Source organism: Melanotaenia boesemani, chromosome 18 (assembly GCF_017639745.1).
Source record: "Melanotaenia boesemani isolate fMelBoe1 chromosome 18, fMelBoe1.pri, whole genome shotgun sequence".
NCBI lineage: Eukaryota > Metazoa > Chordata > Actinopteri > Atheriniformes > Melanotaeniidae > Melanotaenia > Melanotaenia boesemani.
The window spans coordinates 13,680,001-13,702,111 of record NC_055699.1 but is presented as its reverse complement, the minus strand read 5'-3'; the positions used below and the strand labels follow the sequence as shown (position 1 = coordinate 13,702,111).

The 22,111-nt window shown below is 39.2% G+C and overlaps 1 protein-coding gene across 1 annotated transcript in view; it reads right to left on the bottom strand.

Moving 5' to 3' along the window:
- Positions 1 to 22,111, bottom strand: part of c18h8orf34 (chromosome 18 C8orf34 homolog) — a 70,541-nt gene that overhangs the window by 11,876 nt on the left and 36,554 nt on the right. The window contains exons 8-10 of the mRNA XM_041969042.1: positions 15,614 to 15,749; positions 10,758 to 10,843; positions 10,546 to 10,619 (exon numbers count right to left, since the gene is read on the bottom strand). Coding sequence (XP_041824976.1) covers positions 10,546 to 10,619; positions 10,758 to 10,843; positions 15,614 to 15,749 — 296 coding nt within the window. The remainder of the gene's footprint in view (positions 1 to 10,545; positions 10,620 to 10,757; positions 10,844 to 15,613; positions 15,750 to 22,111) is intronic.

The following is a 22,111-nucleotide window of genomic DNA, read 5'->3' as shown; positions in this document are numbered from 1 at the left end:
ATTATAAGAAAGACCTTTCAATTAACTCTTTATATAAATTTTTAGCTATTGCTGGAAATATCTGAGCCATATCTGCTGGGAGAAAAAAAAGAGCCAATTATTATTTTATGGGCTTTAGAAAAACACAAGAAACCACAGCAAGTGTAGATGAAAGCATATGGCACGGAGGGAACCCTGTTAAGTGAATGTAGAGCGCTAGACAGTCAGTAGTGGTTCAAGACATTTTTGTAAAACTATCAGTAAATAGGAGCTGTTATGTTATGTGTTGGCACTGAGCCTGGGCCAACACTTAAAGAACAATATAAGTTAAACTGCTCGATGCTGCATAAAATATTTTTTTGTTTTACAAATATAAAAATAATCCCACTGCAAAGTTAAATGAAACCCAGATTGGATCATTTTTTAAAGATCTATTTTGGGATGTTTTAATTCACACCATTTTTGGCCAAGTGTAAGGCGAAGGAAAGGAACCTGTTAGATGGACTAAGCTGTGCCAAGTCCTATAATGGCTGCTAGCCTAATCCTGCTATTTTTTATTTTTTTATTTGATAGCACAAGTGGCAAATGATTTGTAGAGTTATTGGACAAGAGCTCCAAGTGCAGGTGAGAAATAAAACTCGTCTGTCATAATTCCACCACATGCAAGTTCAGTTACACAGGATAAAGTTATGATACCTTTGATGCCAGCACTGACATCATTTGATGTGCTAAGGTCTTAATGAAAGACAGAGCTGGCTTGACATAGTGTTGATACAGAAGAGGATTCTGGGACGTTTAGTGTAGTCTCCCAGAAATATTTAGGAACCATGCAGTGAAGAGAAAAAACAAAATATTACTAAACAATATCTTGGGAATCTGATCTTATCCATAAGTCAGTAAGTCCAAGCTGTTTCTAGCTTTTTTAAGAAATCCCACAGCATTTCATCTTCTTCAGTTTTTCCTTTGTTGTATTGAACTGATTAACTGAGTGTGGCCTGAATCACCTGAAAGAAGTGATCATTTGGCAATAACAGAAACAAGAAATCCATTGGTATAACATATAAAATTGACCTGTTTCCAGAGCTTATAATCAATCCTCTCGATCTAATAAAAGCTTTGTCTCCCCCATCGTTAACTTCATCTTCCTCAGTGATGTTTTAATGTCACCACCACAAGTAATTGTTGGGTTTTGTCCTGTGTGGGTTTTGTGTCCTGCTCCTGCTTTCCTTGGGTGTGGCTTCCAGTTGCTGATCTGATGGCTCATTCAGCTCACCTGGGAGTACTGATTGCTGCCTCCATCAAAACCTAGATCAACTCTTCACCTGGTGCCAGTTCGTCTGCTTTCCAGTGGTTATTTATGGCCAAATCTGTTACATCTCAACGTATAAAAGATGTTTTTGTTGTTGATCTTGTCCACCTTTGCCTGTTCCAGAGCTTCAATCAGGATTTTGTTGTTTGAATTTTTCAAACCTCTTCAAGCTGTGGGAAACCAAATATGAGTCTGTCCTGTTGATTCCTCCATCCTCTGGTCACTCTGCACAGCCACCATCACCTGCCTGGAAGATTTAGTTTCTTGCACCTCAGGAAACCCCTCACACCTCTGTTCGACTCCCCTCTCCTTAAAAGTGCAAGCATGCAGTCCCAACAACTTTTGCTCCATCTTATCAATAAATCCTTCATAAATTACAATTTGACTTTTTGTCTCCGTCTTGTGTCCTGCCATCGTTCCTCTCCTAAAAGCTACACAGAAAGTTTGTTTTGTTAATGATAAACCCAGCATGTCTTGATTCTAAACCACAGCAACAAAGACTTGCTAGGTTTTCCTGTTCCTTGGCTGTCAAAACCTTAACAGAGTTGAGATTAAGCACTGATTCCATATCAGCAACTCAACTGCCTTGGTGTACTAATGTGCAGCTGCAAGGGACCCAAAGATTCCAAGGATGGCATTTTGTCATGTAACATGTTAATGTTATGTAGAAAAAATAATCCTACACGTCAAGGATCCCAAACACACTGCAAGACTCGGTTCAGAGTTTTTTTTGTTTTTTTTTTATAGACGGAAATTAGTGAAAACCGTGACCTGGCCGAGTATATCAAAAACATATCCAGGGCATTTTAGAGTTTTATGTAGAGAAACAAAAACTCTAGCAAAAAGCAACAGGAAAGGATCATCTGTGAAGAATGTCTTTGTGAAAATGGTAATAAAAAGATTAGCATATTAAAAACAGAAGAATGTCCTTGTGTTGTTAATATGGTCAACATAATCTGCTCATCTATAATTACATTTGAGAACAAACAGCCTGCATCTTACCATCAAAATGAAATACTTACTTATGAAATACTTACTTGCAGTGACACAATTTAACATTATTTAAGAGGAGTGTGCTCAGCTTTGCTTTGCAATGCAATTTGTGATTGTTTTATGGTTTCCAGGGTTCAAGACTGAGTAATTTTTTTTTCCCCCAAAGGAGGTAAAGTCTAGTCGAAAACAAGAGAAGCTGTTATACCTCTGATAAATGACTGACCATGAAACCCTGGGTATACGGTATTGATCTTCGTGCCTGTCAGATACATGAGGCATTCTGTGGCAGCAAAACCACAACCCCACAAGCCAATCTTTAATTACAGCCCTCATAAGGCACCAAGTAGAGTTGAACATTACAAGTGGATCAACTCCCCAGCTTTATTTCTTTTTCTGTGGTGGTATCTCCCCAAATCCAACTGCATGACATCATCTACTCCTCCTCTCGCTCTGGGTCTTCTCAGATCTGGCAAACAAGGCCACCAACAGATCTCCACTTTCTAATTTCCCCATACGTTTTATAATCATTATTGGAGTCTTAAGTCATTAAATTTAAAGGCGTTGCAGGGGAAATTCTTTTGGAAAACCAGATGCAGATCTCACGATTAAATCAAAGATCAAATTTATTGTGGTGCTTTAAAAACCCATTCTTGGTTCAAAGCAGCGACTGATATTGATTTACTATTATAAACATTATAACATCTGCATGAACTCTCAAGCTTCTTGTCCTGTCCACAGTAATTAGGACCATACAGTATGTCCTAGCAAGATTATGGCCACTGGTACTGCACAGTCCCCAACATCTGACAAACAAACTGCATTAACTAATGCTGTAAACAATTCACAACATCAATACAGAAACAAAAATGTAACAAAATATCTAAGTTTGGTGAAGTCATGCATATTTAAAAAGTTAAATGGGTGACATCAATGTGTCAAACAGAACACCACATTGCAGAAAGAAAAGCTAGACAGTTGATAAAAGCAAGAAGCAAATGACAACAGGCTTAAATAGAGTCCCTGGAAAGTCATAACGAACAACCTCAGCTTACTGTGACAGTTATTGTTCTTATCAGACAATACATGGCATACGGGTTTAATTTTGTTTCCCTTTGTTTTGATGCTTAGATTAGATACGTTAATCTACACAGGCAAAGAAACGAGAAGGAATGTCTTTTCATCTCCAAAAGAAAGAGTGGCTATGATTTTGAAATGACTTATGGGTATAGTAATGTCAGAGGCACAAAACCCAACATTTATAATCCCCCTCCCACTATTGCAAAAGGCGGAGAGCCCTCCAGTGATGCATCAGCCCTGATGAGAAATATGGATCTTGTTTTTTACTAAATTTGTTCCACATTGTGAGCAAAGAAGACAGAAAGAGATGATGGAAGTCTAATGTTAAATATTTTATAGTCTGCATGTGTGCAGCTATACATGTGTGGTCAGCAGTAATAATTACCAAAATCTAGGTTTCAGTCCAACATTATCCTCCACACAACAAGGACTGTCTGGTATGTGTGTGTGCAGGAACAGACCTAAAACATGATCAGTCCAAGACACGCAAAAGGTGAACAACACAGACAACTGAGCAGCTTATCTTATTTCTGTTAATTATTTTTCAGTTTTTACCTGCATTGTTTTGTTTGCTTGTTTTTTCAAGTAATTGGAGCCCCCCCCACCAGTTGCATTCAGTGTTGGAGTCTACAACATTGAATGCATCTTAGGTATTGTCTGTCATTGGTACTGGATATTACTATTAAATTAACATGTTCAGACATGAGCACTCATGATGAAACAACAGCAAAAGTGCACACTTTAAAAAGCTTCATTGTTCCTTTTTGAGAAGGTAAACTATTTCAGTTCCAACAGCATCAAATATGTGGAAATCAGAGGCAAAGACCAAGAACTCAGCCAGAAGTGCTTTTACAGAATTCAATAGCAAAATCCCTTCAGGGGGAGAAAATCCTAAAAGCCTTGCAAATGAAAATTTGCAAGCACAAGATTTGCACATGTGTGAGACAGAACAGTAAATCTACCATTGTAGCTGCATTTCTTGTCTTCACTCCACTGATGTCACTGATGTCTACCCTTCACACATCAATAAAAGCACATGATCATAGACTAGTTGTATCAAATGATCTTGATCAGTTGTAAGGCAGACAAACCGGACTATGGGGTCAAACAGTTTTAATAGAGGTGCAAAAGTAAAAAAAAAAAACTGAATGTGATGGCTTAGATTCCTGTTAAGCATAAATTCATAACATGACTGATCTACTGAACCTCTTTGTGAGAAACAAGAGTGTATGTTGTTTACATAACTCTCAATTTGCTTTTGTAGCCCCCCGCTGGCTTGCATAGCGATGGGAGTATGTCGGATATGAGAGGTTACACTTCACTTTTAATGAATTCCTGTTGTTTTGGCTCACTGTGGAATTACCTAATGGATTTTATGGACTGATGTACGAGGCTCAGAGGCTCACAAGCCCCACCACAGCCAAAAGCAAACAGGATATTGACAATAACACAGTTAGATTTTTATTTAAGCATCCCAAAGACACTTATATGACAATCTGATTGTTCCTCAGTCATAGAGGATCAGCTGGTGGAGAAAGTTGCATGTCAACAGACAGCAGATAAACTTAAGGCTAAAGAACCAGTGGAGCAAACAGTCTGTGTTCAACTCATTTGATTTCTTCAACTATTTTCATAAAGTTATCCCCAAAGGACTTAGTATGAAGTTTTCTAACTTTCCTAGTATATCAAACATGAATGTTTTGGTGTTTATGTAATATTGTGCAGTGAAAATGTTATTTATATTACCTTGGCTCTACCAAGAATACTTAGGTTAGGTAGAATTACTAACTTATGTGTAACCAAAACTTTTGAAAAAGCACCTTTATTGCTCATTCTTAAACTGATATTTGCAGTTTATAAAATGCCATTTTTGGTTTCACATCTCCATTTTTATAAAAGCTTATTAATCCACATTTGATTATCCGAATACAATGAAATGAGTTACAGATGGTAATAATCAATCATTTGTGCACGTCTCATCCACAAGGCTTTACATATTATGAGGTTTTCTCAGAGCATATCCATGCCCGTTGTACGGGCATGGATATGCTACAGGGAGTAGACTCATGCCAAATATAAAAAGCCATATAGCGTATCAACTCCAACTCAGCCAAAATCCCCCTGGAAACAAAAACAAACCATCATAACAGCTCTGCATTGTATCATGCATTGCATCACACTAATTATTTTATTTCTACCAGAGAAGTGAACAGTTTCCCCTGACAGGTTTTACGATAGTAACAGCCATAAGACTCAGAGCTAAATGTGATTAAATCGTATCACTCAGCTCAAACAAAGAAGGCTGTAGAAGAATTTCTTTCTTGGAGAATTGGCTCCGGCTATCGCTTCAGGAAAGTATTGGTCTTTATGGGGCAATTATCACCTAATGAAGCTGGCAGAGGCAGGGGGTCTGTCAGACTAATAATATCCATTAACAGTGTTTACTTTCCAACATCATTGGGCATTTACAGCCCCAGACTTGTGCAGGCTACAAATACAAGGCATGTATTATTTATGAACAGTCATAAACATGCTAAAAATAAATATCTCCCTCAACTTCCTAAAGAAATGATGTATGCCATTTTTTTTCTGTAAATGGAGCAAATAATGAAACACATTTCTTCAAAGGCAAAGACAACAACAAAGTACATTGGTACATATAAACAATAAATATATTGCATTTGATGCTAAAAGAAATCATCAAATTGATTTGAAAATTGATTATAAATATATATTCAAATAAATTGCCCCCGCCAAACTCATAAAAGTATTATAGTACTGTTTAGTGACTGGCCCAAAAGCCCCTGAAGGGTCAGGTAAACACTTACAAGCTATTACAAATCACATTTGCCTTTCAAAAACAGCCAAACATGTGCAATGAAGCACAAAGTGACCACAGTAGTAACACTAGGTGACAGGAGATGTGTGCACTTGCAGTTCCCATATGGGACACATTAAGTACATTGTTCTTGAGTGGGCCAGACAAGGCTTAATCTATAAAGCTGTAAGGTTGCAAAGAAACAGTGTTTAATCTCTTGGTATAAGCAGCTACAAACGAATGGAGGCTAAAAGGATCAGCTTAAATCTCTGAGTCTTATAAGATATTTGGTATTAGTTGCAGCCTACAATCACAAGTCTGGTACAATAGTGGTTTTCTGGTGTTAAGGCCATGGTGTTTTTAAGTTCAGGGTGGTGGGTGTTGTGTTTGGCCTATCAGACCTCCGTTTTGGTCTTTCAGTCTCTAGAATGCGCCGCTAGGTGGCAGCAGCAATTGTAGTAGCTCTGTTTTTAACTCGTGATTTTTTGCAATATAGCCGTCTTTTTAAGACATCAGCTGTCAATCTGTGTCTGTTCGGGTAGATTTTTTCGCGCTGGTCAGAGGCTGTGCTATACGGGAGATTTTTCTGAATATTTTTCTGTTTTTGCAAGACTTGTTATTGTGAGTCTCCATGGCAACGAGACTTGTTTACCATCGGGATCAACTGATAAAACTCTCCAAACTCAAGATTATCAGTGAAACAACACTTCAAATCCCAACGGAGTTGAAAAGAAAGAGAAGAGGATGCAGGGCAGGAGCGAGGCAGAGAGAAAAACGGTGGCGATTCAAACCGTTTCTTCCAACGGTTGTTATGGGAAACGTGAGATCGCTAGTTAACAAAATTGATGAACTTCAGGTGCTAACCAGGTCTCTTAAAGAATACAGAGAGTGCAGTATTATGTGCTTCACCGAGACATGGCTGCATGAACACATCCCAGACTGTAATGCGTCTGTACACGGCTTCAGGACGGTCCGTGCAGACCGCAATAAACAACTCAGCGGGAAGCTGAAGGGAGGTGGAATTGCGGTGCTGGTAAACCAGCGCTGGTGTCATCCTGAACATGTCACTGTTAAAGAGAAGATCTGCACAAGAGACATTGAACTGCTAGCTGTGAGTCTCCGCCCGTATTATTTACCCAGAGAGTTCACATGCGTTATTCTGGTAGCGGTATATATATCACCTGGTACCGCTCCAGACGCAGCCTGTGATGTCATTAACTCTGTAGTGGCCAGGCTTCAAACACAACATCCAAACGCATTTGTGGCGATCTCTGGAGATTTTAACAACATCTCCCTCTCTGCAACTCTACCAACTTTCCAACAGTTTGTCAGCTGCTCCACCAGAGAAAACAAAACGTTGGACTTATTTTATGCAAATATTAAAAATGCATACAGCTCCTTTGCCCTGCCACCTTTAGGAAGATCAGACCATAACCTAGTTCTTCTCTCCTCCTCCTACAAGCCCATCGTTCAGCAACAACCAGTCATTAGAAAGGCTATTAGAACCTGGTCTAATGAAGCTGAAGATGCTCTGAGAGGATGCTTCGAGGCTACAGACTGGAACGTCCTTTGTGAACCTCATGGAGATGACATCAATGCCTTGACTGAGTGTGTGACAGATTATATTAACTTCTGTGTGGACAGCACCGTTCCAACAAGAACAGTGAGGTGCTTCCCCAATAACAAACCCTGGATCACCAGTGACCTGAAAAAGCTGCTGAACATCAAAAAGAAAGCTTTTAGGGATGGAGACAGGGAGTTATTGAAGTCCACACAAAAACAACTTAAAACACAAATGAAGAAGTGCAAGGAGGACTACAGGAAGAAGTTGGAAAGTAAGCTTCAGGAAAACAATGTGAGGGATGTGTGGTCAGGAATGAAGAAGATCACTGGCTTCGGGATAAAGGAGGATCAGACTGATGGAGGTCTGGACAGAGCGAATGAACTGAACATGTTCTTCAATAGGTTTAGCTCACCTCCTGCTTCAACCCCAACTAGCCACACACCCTCCATGAGCCCACAGCTTTCCTGTCACACCTCCACTCTGTCACCCTGCAGCTCAGTCAAGGACCTGGACACAACCTCATCTCCCTCCACATCAGGACTTCCTGAAACCTCCTCTGCCTCCACCTCCACTCTGTCTGTCTCCTGTAACCAAGTCATGCAACAACTGGTGAAACTGAACCAGAACAAGGCTGCAGGTCCAGATGGTGTCAGTCCCAGAGTTCTCAAGACCTGCTCAAAACAGCTATGTCCGATTCTCCAGCACCTGTTCAACACCAGCCTGAGTCAGAGAAGAATCCCGGTGCTGTGGAAAACATCCTGCCTTGTTCCAGTGCCTAAAAAACCACAACCAGCTGAACCAAAAGACTACAGACCAGTCGCCCTGACATCTCACGTCATGAAAGTCCTGGAGAGACTCTTACTGGCTCACCTCAACAAGCAGGTGAACACCTTTCAGGACCCATTACAGTTTGCATACCGTAATGGGCTTGGGGTTGAAGATGCCATCATATACCTGCTTCAGAGAGCCCACTCTCATCTGGACCAGTCAGGCAGCACTTTGAGGGTCATGTTCTTTGATTTCTCAAGTGCTTTTAATACGATTCAGCCTGCTCTGCTGTGTGAGAAGCTGCAGAAATTCCAGGTGGATCCCTCCACAACCACCTGGATTTACGACTACCTCACAAACAGACCACAGTTTGTGAGACTGAAAGGTTGTGTGTCTGAGATGGTGGTCAGCTGCACTGGAACACCACAAGGGACTGTACTTTCACCATTTCTATTCACGCTGTACACCTCAGACTTCCAGTACAACTCTGAGTTCTGTCATCTGCAGAAATACTCTGATGACTCAGCAGTTGTTGGGTGTATCAGTGATGGACAAGAAGCAGAGTACAGAGAACTGGTCGGTCAGTTTGTGAAATGGTGCGGTGACAATCATCTCATCTTGAATACCAAGAAAACAAAGGAGATGATTGTTGACTTCAGGAGGAACAAGAACACACATAGAAGTGTTTCCATCATGGGAGAGGAGGTGGAGGTGGTGGAGGAATACAAGTACCTTGGAGTTCAGCTGGACAACAGACTTGAGTGGAAAAGCAACACTGAGTACATTTACAAGAAAGGTCAGAGCAGACTCTACTTCTTAAGGAAGCTGAGATCTTTTAACGTCTGCACCAAAATGTTGCAAATGTTCTACAGGTCTGTTGTTGAAAGTGCAATCAGCTTTGCAGCAATCTGCTGGGGCAGCGGCATCAGAACCAGAGACTTGAAAAGAATTAACAAACTGATCAAGAAAGCCGGTTCTGTGCTTGGAGTAACTCTGGAGCCGCTGGAGTTGATCATCAAAAAAAGAATTCTGTACAAGCTGACGAAGATAATGGAAGATCCTTCACACCCTCTACACAACGCCGTGACGAAACAACAGAGTGTGTTCAGTGGGAGGCTTGTTCAAGTCCGATGCAAGACAGAGAGATACAGAAGATCCTTCCTTCCAGCAGCTATCAGGCTGAAGAACAAAGCCCTTAATTAATTAATGTGATTGTTTAAAAAAAAAAAAAAAAAAAAAAAAAAAAAAAAAAAAAAAAAAATTACTACTACTACAATATTGAATTTCCCTTTGGGATTAATAAAGTATTTTTCATTTCATTTCATTTCATTTCATTTCATTTCATTTCATTTCATAAGTCTGCTCCCAGTTAGCACGGAGTCTCTCTGCATCTGCTCCACACACGGAGTGCGGCCTTGGCTCCAAACCCCTTTCCTTCTTTAAAAAAAAAAAACTGCTGTAAAAACCTTGTCTAACACTTAGAGTGAGCAATTATGAAAAAGGTATTGGCTTTTTTTTTTATTCATTATACAAAGGTACCGCCGTCTTAGCTGCGCGTTTTATTAACAGCATGTGAGTGTCTGCCTTCATCCGAGTCTGGTGCGTGCCAAATTAGGCCAGTATAGATTTCTTCCCTACAGCATGTAAGGTTTATCACACAATCCCTCTGTATAGTGACATTATGCTCTCTTATAGCCCATAAATATTTAGCTCAATATCCTAAAACACACTTATGGCACTTTTTTACATGTATTTTTTTCAACACATCACAGAAGTGCCCTGAGAGTTAAGCAAAGTGATACAGGTAGGTTTCTTATTAGAGTATCATTTGTTTATTGCTATCAATTGTGTGAGCTGAAATTCACACATAGAGGTGGATCGTATCTTGCTTGGGTCTTGTCCTTTTAAAACAAGAAGCTTTAGGTGGTTTTCGCTCAGTTTCAGACAATAGAAACTGCGGAGGAGAGAGTGACTAGGTAATTGATGGCTGTAAAGTGATCTTAATTGTTTGGTGATGGATGTAGGGAGGACACTTACAGAGCTTGACACTTGAGATAAGACCTCGCATTCCTGCAGTCGAGCCGCCACTGTGTCCACCCCAGGCAACAGCGCTGCTCCAGACAATACACACAAAATGCAGGAAAATCAAGGACAGAGCAGAAAGGGGGACATAGGAAAAAAAAAACAACTTGTAGATGTGTAAGAGAACAAACGTATTCCAGGATTAAACTGTGTATTCTAAGACTTACAGGAGATGTCAGGTACAGCTTGTTCAGATATGTGAGGCTTGTGCTCCTCTTCCGATCGGCTGTCTGATAGTGTGTCCCCCTGTAACCTAGAAACAACAGGCAACACATACACAGAGCTGTACACACTGGTGAGGAACTACATATGCACTGCAGTGTTTGGAAGCTGAATGTGAGATAACATGTCATGCTAGTCTTTATCAGTCTGAGGTGATGAGACAAAGAGGAAATGTTTAACAAGTTTCTTAATCTCTTCTGCAAAACCTGGGATGGTAAGAGAAAAGATCTATGAGGGTCAGTTTGGGGACAACAGACCAGTATTAATTTCCTTTTTTTTTTTTTTTTAAATCTAAGCTCATTATATCCCTGAAATTGTATCTGGAATGGTGCTTTCTTTTACATAAAATCATAATAAAGCCCTTGCAGAAATGGAAAGAAGCCGTTTCTCTCTGCTTACTAAAAAAATAGAACTAAAAAATTGGCACAGGGTAATTTAAGGGTTTTTCCTTAAATCATGCTTTAGCTGTTCTTTATCAAAATATGTTCCAAGCCCCTATAGTTCTTTTTTTGTGTGTTTTTTTAAAAAAAAGATATCTGAAATAGAAGCGGGCCTGAGAGATCTGGCCGTCTCCCTAAGATACTAAAAGATTTATGTTTCCTTGAGATAGCAAAGTAAACCGTGGGTGAAAGACAAACAGCAACTGAACTGCTTTTTCAGTGGGAAGGTAAAGATGTTCCACAAGGCTTTTCCCTGCATTCATAACTCTTCTACAAACTAGTTCACACACCACTACTGCAGAACGGAATTAAAGTTGTTCATTTTTTCTCCCCCGAGACATAGTTTTAACAGCTGTAAATCATATAATATATTAACTGTATTTACACACTACTCCAGCTCCAGTCTTTCACTGCATGCCATTTCCATGTCATCAGTACAGCTATTAAGCTGAAGACAAAGGATAGCAATCCCTTGGCTTTTTATTGCGCAGCTGCATTCCCAGCCGTAGGGTCTCTCGGTTTCTACCTGTACAATGAGGGTTGAAAAACTTTTTCAAGTGTATTCTGTTTCTTTCCTTCTTTATACATCCCTTTCCTTGTCTTCTTTTCTCTTTAATCGCCTTTATAAGACTATTAACTGTACCCAAGATGACAATCGTAAGGCCTTCTCATTCTCTGAACAAAAGCTGCTCATAGCCGCAAGTCTTCACTACTATTCCCTCACCACATTCCTAATATGAAAGCAATTAATTTAATGAGAACTACAAGCCCAAAAGGAGGCTTGTGTAGATTTATCCGTGTCCTAGAACCGCACTGCCAACTCCTCCAGAATGCGGCGGAGATCTGAGGTGCGTTTGAACGCAAAGTGCTGTAGGTTTTGTGGCAGGAATACACAGCTTTTAAAGGAGCTGATTGGGTGCATGATGGAGGTGGATGAAACATTGGTGTGACCACAACTAAAGCCCAAAAGACAGACATGGCCACAATAAGTATGCCCACACAGCACTTTACACTTGAAGAAGCCAGCAGAGAGCTAAAGGAAGCAGAGTGTTTCCTGTCCTGCGGCTGCTGGTAAGGAGCCACACAAGCCGACTGGACCTTCTGCTGTGGACAGTGTCTGGATAGAAAGGTAGGAAAAGAGCAAGAGGTCTAGTTCCACTGGATGGATGGATGGATGGATGGATGGATGGATGGATGGATGGATGGATTAGACCTTAAACATGCAGTAATGTTCAGAAGTGCTTCTATAAACTAACCATTCAGGAGACTATCTGATTTGTCGCCTTCATAGTGCGGGTGTGAAAGTAAGTGTCACCTTTTCTTGGCTTTGGGTCAAGTCAAAATGGGTGGTACATGTCAAAGCTAAGTGGTTCAGTCTTGTTTGCGTAGGCGGCCAGATGGAGCAAATGTGGTGTACATATGTTTTAACAGTGTAACACAGAATCATTGACCTGTAAGAGCTCATAGCTAAAACACACAGGAGATGAATTCTAATGTTTTTCTTGAAGGGTGGCAGGTATGTGAGGAATGCTTGTGCAAGTAGAGCCAGGGTTCACAGTTTCATGCATTGCCAAGCAACCCTCTACTGTCTTTGAAACAGTTACATAAGAGTGGGAAGATTCTGGGTATTTTTGTGTTTTATTCTGTACTAAATTAACTTCAAAAATACCGTTTAAGTTAAATACTTTACCCTCAGTGTGAAATCATTTTATGCATGTATACTATTACTGCAGTGAAACAGATAAGCATAAAAACTGGCTCCATACTGAAAGGTATGTCAGAGATAATATAAACAGAGATAATGAAGAAATCACAAGAGTGGAAAGGCATGTCACTATATAACTTCCCAAAGGAAAACTTATGGAGCAAAATTAGTGTCAAAGATAAAAAATATTTATTACAAAAAGTGTAATATGTGTACAACAATTTGTAACTTCTAATAACTTTGGGCACTTGCAAATGCATGTCCAAATCCACACAATTGTGTACAAGTGGAGTTTTAAGATTATTTTTACACAGCTTCTTGGCCATCTAGTGCACGGTGTGCTAAAGTGCTGATGGAAAGCTGGGCCATGGGAGTCGTGCATTATTTCCCCTTTATGGTTGTTTCAAAGTGGGAAAGGTGTTTTCTGATTACAATAGCTCATTGCACCTTGTTTAGAACACACAGACTGACATTTACTTTTCTAGAATCTAGAAAGAAACTAGAAATACGATTTGCATCAGACTCAGAAGAAATACCTTTGCCTCCATTGTCCTTTGTTCACAGCTTTCTGCATGTATGATTTTCAGGATATGGATGCTTTAATATCCGTGTTAGTGGATACCCATGAATGCATCACTTTTTCACCTGATTGTTCATGGTCTGTACATTCCTCAGAAAATGACTGACAAATACAACAATTCATTGGCTGATAAAACTGAGCCTGAAATTTAGCCTAAACCAGCAGGAGAGAGGAAGACAGAGGGGAAAATAAAAGTGTCCTGAAACAGATGGTGCTTTGCTTTGCCACTGATCCAGCCATGAGACCAGAGTATCAACAATTTGCTTAGTAACATCAAGTCAATAAACTGCCAACAAAAACCCAGAGATAACATTCATCCGCTTGCAAAACCTCTGACAACATCCCGGAGCCTGTGTGTGGAACAAAACTGATAAGCTGCATGAATGAAAGAAGAGTGGGAAACAAACTCCAAACAGTGACGGCTACACAGGCAGATGTGTTCTTGGCGTCTCATCGTGGTAGATACACGTTTATCTCTCACTGGTATCAAGGAAGAGATTTGCCCATACCTGCCTGTGGTATCACACCCAAACCTTAGAAATCTGAGAACTGCACATATGCTGTAGATCATGAAGGGAAATGTGTCAGAATAAATAAGAAAGATAAAGGGAGACATGATGATAATGGAGAAGATTATCCATGTACAAGCTGAAAACAAGCAACTCTGGAATGGACTTAAGACATGACACTATTATCCTTTACCTGGGATACAAGTGCAGATAGAGGGGAAATGGAGGGTGGGGACTTGAAGAGGTCATGACTTAGAAAAGAGAGGAAAAAAAAAAGAATGGAAGCTTGTAGAAAACACAAATAATTAAAACAATAGCATGACTTTATCAGGAGAGAGTTTCAGAAATGTTTGTCCTCAGGAATTCTAATGTTGCAGACGTATCTATCTTTCTATATCTAACTTGACTTTCTCTTGAAGACTCAACCCTTATTCTCCTCAGTGAAAGTCCTGTTTGTAGGCCATTCATCCAGTGAACTGCTGCAGGTGTGGATGAAACCAACGGACAAATAATGAGACTGACTGACTCAATGGTGCTACAGAGGAAAGCTCATTGCTAACTGGAAAATCTGTACATATAAACTAAACTATTGCTGTTAAGCTGAGAGAATATGCAGATGCATAGATCGTTTCAACCCCATTAATCTTTTGTGGTTGTGGGGATGTTGATGAAATGTGTGATGTGTGGTTGAAATCTCTTAATATTCCAATGAACTGACCATAATAACCAAGTATAACTGTAGTTATAAGGACCCAATAGAATTTTGTCATAGCGATTCAGCCACACAGACATATAATAATTTGTTAAATGCAGGATGCACATGCAGTTTGAATCCAAGTGTGTCACTTTTTGCCTTTGCCATTTCCTACATGATGCTGCGGAGGCCTCAGTAGCTCCGAAGCAGACGGCTGCACCAGCAAGAGCCCTATCACAAGTCTTTCATCTCTATTGCTATCAAGACTTGACACCAGTATGGCAAGAAACTTTGAATGTTTTACTGCCCTTTTGTGCTAATTACTAAAAAATTTCAACTGTGTAAAACTTGCAGTCATATGTGCAATGGCATGATTTGTAGCAGGACATTTAGATGCTATCTGTTTGTACACCATGTGCATATGTGTGATTTACTTTTTGAAAACATGCTATCACTTATCTATTAAGCAGTGCTTCTTCTGCTTAATTTGACTAGCCACATTTTTAGTTTCCCATACTGGAAAATAAATGTGTTTTCATTCTTGCTGAGTTTTTGATGGTGAGGAGATTTACAGGTCTGGTAGACACGACATGCTGCAGTTCTACATGGGGATATAAACTGAACTGTTTCTTGGCCAAGTGCAGTAAAAGAACTAAACCCTCTGTAAAACAGCTGCTTGTTTTGTTTATGCCTGCTTCCAATCCTAATACTAAGTAAAGCAGACAGCTATGCAAGTCGTATCGATCCGTTTGTTTGAATCTTGGCAAGAAATCAAATTAGAGTATTTTTGAAAATGTCAAACCACTTCTTTTAGATCTTCACAAGAGCCGATCGATTCTGCTGCAGAGCCACAGAGAAGGTGGAAACATTTACCTGGCACACCTTGAGCAGATGTTGAGTGTAACTTTGGCCTGTGGTTCAGACTGATAGGAGCTGCGTCCCTGGCTGAACTTACTGCCGGATGGCGCCAGCCCTGTCACACCCTCCATCCGCAGATCATCCAGGTCCTCTGAGAGCAGAAAGAGTAACACAGAGAAATAGGAGGGAGAACAAGGAAAACAAGGAAGGTGGAGAGAAAACATGAGACAGAAAGGACAGCCATTAATCATACTTTGATGCCCTGTGATGAAATCTGCTGAGAGCCAAAGAAGCAAGCGCGGCCATCTTAGTAGGGTAAACATCATCACTCCAGCCAAACTGGAGTGTTCTCGCAGATGCACGCCATCCACACGTGTGAATTCGCAAGAATATGTAGATTTTGAACTTTATGACTCCTCTCATCACCCTGAAATCTCTTTCTTGAGAGGAATGATGTTGAAGAACTGATGACAGTGCCTTATCATGGCAGCAAAGAAACAGGAAGGACAACAGGCTGAGGGTGAAGGGGGCAAAACAATTTAGTGGGTGAGAAAATATGTGGGAGAATATGGGGGTGGGAAAGAAGCGGCGAGCTGGGAAGTTGGGCTCTGTCTGATCTCTCTGTGTCCTCAAACAGTCCCTGTGGAGCACACACACGTACTGTAGAGTCTCTCTCCTCTTAGACTAAAGAAGTCCATATGTGTCAGACACGCCAATACAGTTCATACTAGCTTCTTTTTTTTCTCTGTTGTGGACAAGCAGCTGAATTGCACACAGAGTTAACAGGTGCAGAATGTCTTTAAATTTTTTGTTTCAAACTTTCATATTAATTGCATTTAATTTTTTCTTAACTTCCTACCATTTTCAAAGACATCTGCTGTATCTCCAACTACAGCTGTTCTCTATGAATTGAAACACTGTTCATTTGAAGCAACTGAAAATTGGACATTTGGGCAGCATTTAAGCCTGAACAGGATCAGCTGTCATATCATCCTAGTGAATTTTCAACATTCAGTGCACATTTATACGCCACTTCCATAAACACGGTACAAGGATAATAGAAAGAGAATGCTCAAATTACATCAGTAACCAGATTTATGACAGAACATTGATGTAGAATTATATGACGTCAACGTGTTCTGTTGAGCAGAGACTTATAACAGCTTGTTAATAACAATCAAAGTGGAGCTTCTGAATGAGCCAGACCATTTTGGTTTTTAATGGATCCCCATGAGATAAAACATGTTGCTGTATTTTCTGTGTCACACTTCTGTCTGTGAGAATAAATAGTGAGTGGGTGTTTTGGACTTTAATGAGCTGGTCAAGCCTCTGTTTTTTCCACATTGTTTAATGTTGAATCAACTATTTTAGTGGTTACCATGATAATATTTGTGCCTGAAGGGAAAGGTCATGTTGAGGACATACCTGCCTTTTGCTGCTGCTGTTTTTCTTCTTATATATGTAATGCCAGACTATGTGTGTTTTGTTATTTGAAACCAACACTTATACTTTTTTCTTTGGGATCATATTACATTGGAAAAAAAAGGGCCTCGCACCTTGCAATAGGAGAATGCATGACTAATCACCTGGATTAGATTGGATGACACTTGCTCATGAGAACTCTCTCCCTCTTTCCATCAGCATGTTAGAAATCCCGCCCCCCCAAAAAAATCTCATCTGTCTCCTGTCTCCATTGGACGTCAGGATATAACTCGGATAAGATCTAAACACAGCACTTTAGCGTAATCTGTCAGTCTATCCTGAGCTGTTACAGTAAGATATTTTGAGTTATTTCACAAATCGCAATGTGCAGGCAAAAACAAGAAAGGCTCATAACACTAAACAGGCCAGTTGCTGCATATTTTTTGTTCCAGTGAATGAGTTCTGTTTACACTGGTAAGCTACTGGTATTTCCTTTGTTGATGCAAATTTCTGGTGTTGCCAATTTTTGGTTGCTACCACCAATGAGGTTAAAATTAAATACATGTATAGTGTCACTCCTTTTTTGTTTGCAAGACATAAAAAAGCCAAGCCAAATTTAGTGAATAAGTGGTGAAGAGCCAAAGCATGGACAGTAGGATTATCCTATATACAACTTTGATGCAGATGAAAATTACTTCAATCCCTTCCTGCATGACAGTAGAAATACTAATGGACTAATATTGCATCAAAGTTTTACCAGAAATAGGCAGTGGCCTCACTTGGACACAGTTATCTAATGACATTGATCCAGATCTCAAACTGGATTTTTTTTTCTCTCTTTATTCAGACTTGAGGATTAATGCAATGTCAGACTTTTCCTTTTCCTAGTATATTATCAGAGGTAGCTGTAATCAGCCAAGGCTATAGTATTTGCTGATGTTAATTATAGATAAACAATGTAAACACTCTTTTCTAGTGCCTTCCTGCTACTTTGTTAAGAAGGAATTATTAATTCCTCTGCTATAGTGTGAGACAGTTTAAACCTGGAAACTGCAAACTACTTCAGCTGAGCTGAGCTTTTGATGAGGCAGATGCTGCTTTAGTACATATACACAACAGCTGAGTAAAGTAATCAACAGGCTTTTCTTTCTGTTCAGGATGAGAAGTCCCAAAGTGGCGTTGTAACTTGTTTGGCTTCATACTATCTAATGCTAATATTTAGTAATATACAACATGGCATGGCCTCTCTTCACTACCCACCATTGACCATTACCATTACTTGACCATTACCTGGTCAAGCCTAGGGCAAGAAATGCCTCATCATACACACACATATACATATATATATATATATATATATATATATTTATTTTTTTTTTATTATATTTGTTTTTTTTTAAATTAATGATAGTTGAAATCTCTGTTGTTGATTCGTCATTGTTTGCCCATTGGTACTTTTACAAATGTATCCATGTTTTGCCAGCAGTGTAAAAACTAAAGGCTTTTTTAGCCTTGCTGCCTTTTTGCCAATTCCTCTCCATGGCAGCTTCCATTACAGCTATATTTACTAGGTTGATTTTGCAAATTAGATGCTGACGTCATTTAATGACTTCTAGCGACTTTTAGGACAGCCAGTGGTTACTTTTCTTACTGAGGAGTTGGCAACAATGGAGGGGACATATCTCTTACTCAATCTCAAAATATAATTTTTAAGTCTGGTCTTTTTGCACATACTGTCAGAAGTTACCGATCCAATTTCAATTTGCAAATAAGAATCTAAATTAATTATGAAGCGTAAATTACTAAGGTTTGTGTGCATTATTAGCCCCCCAAAAAAGAATATCTTAGACTTTACAAGCTACTTGTGAATCCTTGGCAAATTTCTGTATCTGCTCTCGATTATTTCTAGGTCCGTCATTTGCACAGGTATAATTAGCACTGCTCTTTATATATTGCTTTGTCTATTAGTGAGATCGCTGCATCCTTTGAGTGACAACATGCTAATTTTCCTTGCTAATTTTAGACTCTTGAAAACTAGCTGCCCTATCAATGATACAAAACCTAAACATTTTCATCTGGTAGTTTCATTCTTGCCATTTTTTTTTTTCAAAAAAATGTTTGACCTTTAACCTGTTGATAGGGAACAAACACATTAGCATGGTGGTGTTATTTTTCTACGAGCATATTAGCATGCTAGCTTACATTGTTTGACTACTAATATGGTTATAGAGATGACGCTCTTCCATTACCTTCATTTACAACCTTGTTTTATTTGGTGGAAGATGGCCAATTCTAAAAAGAAAAAGCTTTTTTGGATTAACAACACAAAAAAAACGATTAGCCAGTTCACTAGTTTGGTGCCAAAAACTAATCCTCCACAAACACAAACATTTTTTAGGGTGAATTTCTAATAAAAAATGAATTAGCTACTAACTGATAATTGTCTCTGCTTTGCCAAATCAACTATCACACCAAATAATGACAAATGACAATTCTATTCTTTGAACTTTTTTTTTCCTATTTTACAATCAACAGCTTAAACTTATCAAGATCAAATCAGCAGCTTCATAAAAGTCTTAAGGCTTACTAGTTTCCTTATATCTTTGACATTAGTGTCACTCCTATACATACCACCAGGAAAAAGATTGTTCTAGTGTTTTGAGAAGGCCAGATAAGCCACTTTCCGGTAATACCCTGAAGCAGGGCAATATTAAATGTCCCATTCATCATGGAATGCATTGGAGGGGTGGAGACAGAGACAGCCACCAGCGATTTGGGCAATTTTCTGGTCGTGGGAACTGCTCAATTTGGTGCCTCCACGTGTTTCCTTCTTTTCTCCTCATCCATTCCCACTTCTTTCCCTTCTAGCTATTACCCCTTCTTTTGGCGACCAACTAATGTGGCATGCCGGATTTTCTTTGGGTCATAGACTGAGATACAAATCATTACTTGACACTTGGAATTATTCACTTGTGAGAATGGAGCTTTCATGAAATACAAAACGGATAACAGCAACCGGCCCTGACCCTGAAAAGGAACATGACCTCAGTGTGCACAGCTGCTTGTCACCTCAAATCCAGCTTTATCTATTCAACTTGTTTCCATAGGATGCAAACAATGCAACGCAATAATGCAGAGAATGGCCTATGTGTTTGAAGGAAAATAAAACTCATCTCAGACACTTAAAAGTCACTGAGGTAAACATGGGCTTCTGTCTGGAGTGCATCTCACACAAAAAAACAAATTAAAGGCTATCTGAAAAAAATGTAGCAGATGCTACAACATGTAGAAATCAGTCACAGCACTTTCTTTTCAAACAAGATAATCTGTGCCTGAAGTTGCTTCTCATATATCCACATTCTGGCTTGAAAAGGGAAAAGATGGCAGCATTTGAAGCTAATATGAGATAAAGCTACAAATTGAAAGTTTTTTCCCCCTTTTAGCTTATGTGTTTTAAACAGTTTTTGATGTAGACACAATGCTATCTCTGACCATGGCGTTTCTTTGCATTGTTAAAGGGATAATGAGTTGAGCTTTGGGTGTTAAAGTGGGCCCTCTTTTGAGGTTATACATATAAGACCATAAAAAGAAATCCTCCGATCAGGCCAGGTTTAAAAATTAGGTTAATACAATGTCAGATAATATATTATATATATATATATGAGCATTATTGTATTTATGTAGCGAGGTGCTGATAATCAAATATACTTTATTTACTCATCATGAGCAAGTTTGAGAACCTCTTTAAAAGCAGTAATTTTGGCTGCTTTCTAGTCTGGTATATTTAGATGTGTTAACTCAGTGAAATGATCATAAAGAAGCAACTGGATTTTGGCATCCATCATGTACTGAGAAATATTATTTACACTGAGTACAGTTGCCATTGTCCCAATATAAGGCACTGGGAGTGGATGTCCTAGCAAGTTCACCAAAAAGACAGTTTGTGTAATATTCTGAAAAGTAGAAGAAGAAGCAGAAACAAAATAAAATTAAAAGTTAGGTCTTGGACACTACAACCCTTAGTTAGCATGTTAAAATTAATGACAGTACAAATAGAAAAAAAACTGAACAAGAGACAGCTCCTTCTCTTACAAAAAGCCTGGCAGCACAAATTCGGTGTGCAAAGTTGCATCTGAACAAACCACAAGACTTCTGAGACAAGGTCCTGTTAACAGGTGAGACCGACCTGGAGATGTGTGGGCTTAATCCACAGCACCATTTTTGTTGAAAACTGAAAACAACATACCAACACAAACACCTCATACCAACTATCAAGCAAAGCAGTGGAGGGCTGATTATTTGGGATTGTTTTGCAGCCATTCATATTTATTAAGTCGACCATGAAATTCTCTGTTTACCAAAGTTTTCTCGAGCCAAATGTAAAGGGAATACTGACTGACAGCTAAAGCTTGGCTGAAACTGGGTTCAAAGCACAGCGGCAAATCTACAATAACATGACAGAAATCACAAAGATTGAAGATGTTGCAGATGTCCAAAGTCCAGGCCACCCTACTAAATTGCTTTGGTGTGATCATGAGAGTGCTGTACATAAAGCAATGCCTGCAAGCCTCAATGAACTGAATCAACACCGTAAAGAAAAGTGGTTTTATGAGTTATTGAATAATTAGTGCAACTGCTTTTGCAATTTGGCTTTGTACTTGTTAAATATGTTCTTTGAAATAATGTTAAACTTGGCAAAGAACAGATTACTTTTAGTCATCTTGTGATATATATAAAACCTCAGTTGAAAAAGGTATTCTAGATTACTCTCCTCACATTGTGTCTTGACGAAAATGCTGGATAGTGCTGCAAAAAATATTTTATTTTTCATGGAGGATGAGATATTTAACACCCTAATGCTAAGAGAATTACATACGTCAGAGTACAGACCTGTGTTAAAGTCAAGTTTGATCTACTGAGCATGGATTTGTTGTTTTCCTGACTCAACAATGATCTGAAGGAAATTAATTTAAAGGTTTTATTGTTGTCTAGGTTACATGCAACAGTTGTGATAGTAACTGAATTAATATGAATCACCTAACACATTATGTAAACTAGAGTTAAACCTAGTATTAGCTGTCTTTACACGTG